General features: G+C 45.6%; 1 protein-coding gene across 1 annotated transcript; it reads left to right on the top strand.

Annotated features, from left to right (window-relative positions):
• Positions 1–1,574: 1,574 nt before the first annotated feature.
• On the top strand, positions 1,575–2,861 carry LOC109775240 (uncharacterized). Its single transcript, XM_020333987.1, has 2 exons — positions 1,575–2,723; positions 2,772–2,861. The coding sequence occupies exons 1-2, from the start codon at positions 1,575–1,577 to the stop codon at positions 2,859–2,861; spliced, it is 1,239 nt and encodes a 412-aa protein (XP_020189576.1).
• The last annotated feature ends 310 nt before the right edge of the window (positions 2,862–3,171 follow it).

The raw sequence follows: 3,171 nt of genomic DNA, 5'->3' as shown, positions 1-3,171 counted from the left end.
GAAGGCTCGCGTTGATAGGCAGCTGCAGCACATGGGCTGGCCTAGGATCACTGGAGGGGACATTCTCAGTTTCTTTACGTTTTCTGTTGTCATTTTTCCTTTTAGTTTTGTAGTTTTGCTTATACTCATTCTAAATATATATTACAAAAAACACTCTTCAAAATACATTTGAAAAATATTGAATGGGTATTTTTTTGAAAACAAGTATTTGAAAAATGTTGAATGAGTATTTAAAAAATGTTGAACACATATTTGAAAAAAGAATTGTACAAGTATATTTAATATTATTGATCATGTATATAAAAATGTTGAATAAGTATTTTTAAAATGATGAACAAGCATTTGAAAAATATTGAACATGTATTTGAAAAAATGTTGATCGAGTATTTGAAAATGTTGATCAAGTATTTAAGAAATGTTGAACAAGCATTTGGAAAATGTTGAACATGTATTTGAAAAAATGTTGTACAAGTATTTAAAAAATGGGGATCATATATATAAAAATGTTGAACAATTATTTAATAAAATGTTGATCAAGTATTTAAGAAATGTTGAACAAGCATTTGGAAAATGTTGAACATGTATTTGAAAAAATGTTGTACAAGTATTTAAAAAATGTTTAACAAATATATAAAATATGTTGAACAACTATTTAAAAAAATATTGTACAAGTATTTGAAAAAAGATTGATCATTTATATAAAAATGTTGAAAAAGTATTTGAAAAAAACTGAACAATTATTTAAGAAAATATTGAACAAGTATTTGAAAAATATTGAACAAGTATTTAAGAAAATGTTGAACAAGTGTCTAAAAAATGTTGAGCAAGCATTTGAAGGAAAAACCGAAAAGGAAGAAAAATTCGGAGAAGAAAAAACAAAAGGAAGAAAAAAATAAAAAGGAAAAGAAAAACTAAACAAAAAGTGAAGATGAAAAAGGAAAACAAAAAACCCGAAGAAAAAAGAAAATAAAAATAGGAAAAAATGAAAACAAGTGGAAAACTGGCTTCACTCGTCTCAACTACAGAACGCATCTCATACTTATCATGAGTGAGACTTGGGCGAAGTGGCGAGCAGGAATCGAATCCCGCTTCTCTCATATATTAAATTTCTTTTCCTGAGCGAACATGGGCTGACCTGATTACTCGAAACGCTTCAGCGAGACATCTGCGCCAAATAGGACATGCCGCGTCGAGGAGCCAGAGAGGCCCGCGAAATGGCCGGAAGCATATGGGCTGTAGACCCGTCCACCGCCTTTGTGCCACCAAAATCCTCTTCGTAGCCATCTTTTCGTACGGTGCACGGATCCACGGCCTGCCTATTCGAGGCCTGTACGTACCTGAAGCGGACTGGAGGGCCTGTTCCTACACCAAAAACTCCCAGTTCTTCTCTCTCAAGACAGGGCCCGCACGCCACGGACCGTATCTGAAGCGGAGTTGGAGTCCCGAACTCCCGATCCATCTCTTCCTTCCTTTTTCGGCCGTCAGTCTTATATACTTCACCCCTGGGTTGCGATCGCAAAACCTCCCCAAAACCATCTAGGTCTTCCAAATCTCGCATCTCCAACTCCAATCCGATGACGCCAGCCCCAAGAAACCCCTTCTCGCCGGGCTTCCTGCACGCCGACGCCCACGCCGCCCAATCGACGCCAGTCCCGACGTCTCCCGATGGCATCTTCCAGAGATATCTCTTGCCACTGAAGAAGAGGGCGACGACTACGAGCGACGGCAGCAGCGCCGACGATTCATTTGTGGTCCCGCCGAAGAAGAGACGGGTGGTGGACACCGTGGGCGAGGGCACCGGCTCCTGCGCGATCCCGGTTCAGAGCCGGCCGAGGCGATCGGCGGCGTGCAACGTTGCGTACGTGAGCATGGAGGAAGACGAAGCCGGGACGTCGGCGGCCGGGGCGAAGAAGAACCGGAACAGGAACAGGAATAGCAATGGCAATAGAAAGAACGGGCCGCAGCCGGCGCGTGACGCCGCCCCGCTGGTCAACAGGCCGCTGCACCTCAGCGAGGCGCAGCGGCAGCACCTGGAGACGCTCGGCGCCACGGCCCCGCAGTTCGTCATCATGAAGAGCCTCCAGATGAGCGACGTGGACCGCAACCAGAACCGGCTCCTCTTTTCGTGCAAGCGCGAGTTCCTCGAGGGCCACCCCATCACCGGCATCCTAGCCGAGAAGGAGACGCGCCACGTGCACCATCACCGCGGGCTGAGCGTGGTCGTCCAAGACGACCACAGCAACCAGTTCAATTTCACGCTCAAGTACCTCGACTCCAACGGCGGGTACCGCTTCATTGGCACCGGCTGGAACGACTTCGTGTCCAAGAACAAGTTGGTGAAGGACGATCTCCATTTTGTCATCGAGGTGTGGGCGTTCCGGTCGCCGGAGCTGCCCGGGCAGCCCAAGGTTCCCGGCATCGAGGGGCTGCAGGGCCACCCTGACGGCGCCCTCGGGTTTCTCCTCCGATTACATCACGACGAGAGCAGGGACGTCCACCGCGGCGGCGAGGAAGAAAGGGAGTTTGCGCCGCGGCCGGTCAAGCAGAAGAAGAGGCAGGCACCGGCCAAGGCGGTGCGATCAAAGAAACAGCTTGCGGGTGCGCATGTGAGTCAGGGCGAAGCCGTGGCGCGGGACGTGACTAGGGCTGAGATAGTTGAGGCGGTTGGGGAGGAAATGGCAGATGCGTTGTTCGGGCTGTTGATGCTAAGGTCAAGTGCCCCCGTTCCAATGCCTCCCTTTGAAAATACAACGTGTGCTAAGGTTTGCTAGGACAAGAATTTGACGCATGACACTCAGACCGTATCGCACGCATATATAGATTGTGCGATTCCAAATGGCTCCCAAAACTTTGGGTCCTGAATTTTTAATTTTTTATACTGTGAATTATTATAATATGTATAAAAAAATGCTATTCTTACGTAACACTCATACAAACTCTATATGTATTACTCCCTCCGTTCACTTTTACAAATCGTTTCAAACAAGTGAAATTGAGCTGTTTTACACAGTATCAGAAATATCTACAAAGCCTTATAAAAATGAACAAGAGGGGGAGTAGTTCATTTTAAGTCGTCAGCAGCTCCCTTGATTTTAGCTTACTGTCGTCCTTGTGAGCTAATACGTAGACATTTCGTAAAATCTTTGCGCTACTTACGTAGTTACATATTCC

This window comes from Aegilops tauschii, chromosome 3, assembly GCF_002575655.3.
Source record: "Aegilops tauschii subsp. strangulata cultivar AL8/78 chromosome 3, Aet v6.0, whole genome shotgun sequence".
NCBI lineage: Eukaryota > Viridiplantae > Streptophyta > Magnoliopsida > Poales > Poaceae > Aegilops > Aegilops tauschii.
Note: the sequence above shows the minus strand (reverse complement) of the source record. Positions and strands in the feature narration are given on the sequence as shown.

What these genes read in the sequence shown, in the direction of transcription:
- LOC109775240 (XM_020333987.1), top strand. Translation starts at nt 1,575, where the DNA reads ATGACGCCAGCCCCAAGAAACCCCTTCTCGCCGGGCTTCCTGCACGCC. An exon ending in TGCTAAGGTCAAGTGCCCCC is followed by an intron (nt 2,724 to 2,771) that starts GTTCCAATGCCT and finishes AAGGTTTGCTAG; the next exon opens with GACAAGAATTTGACGCATGA.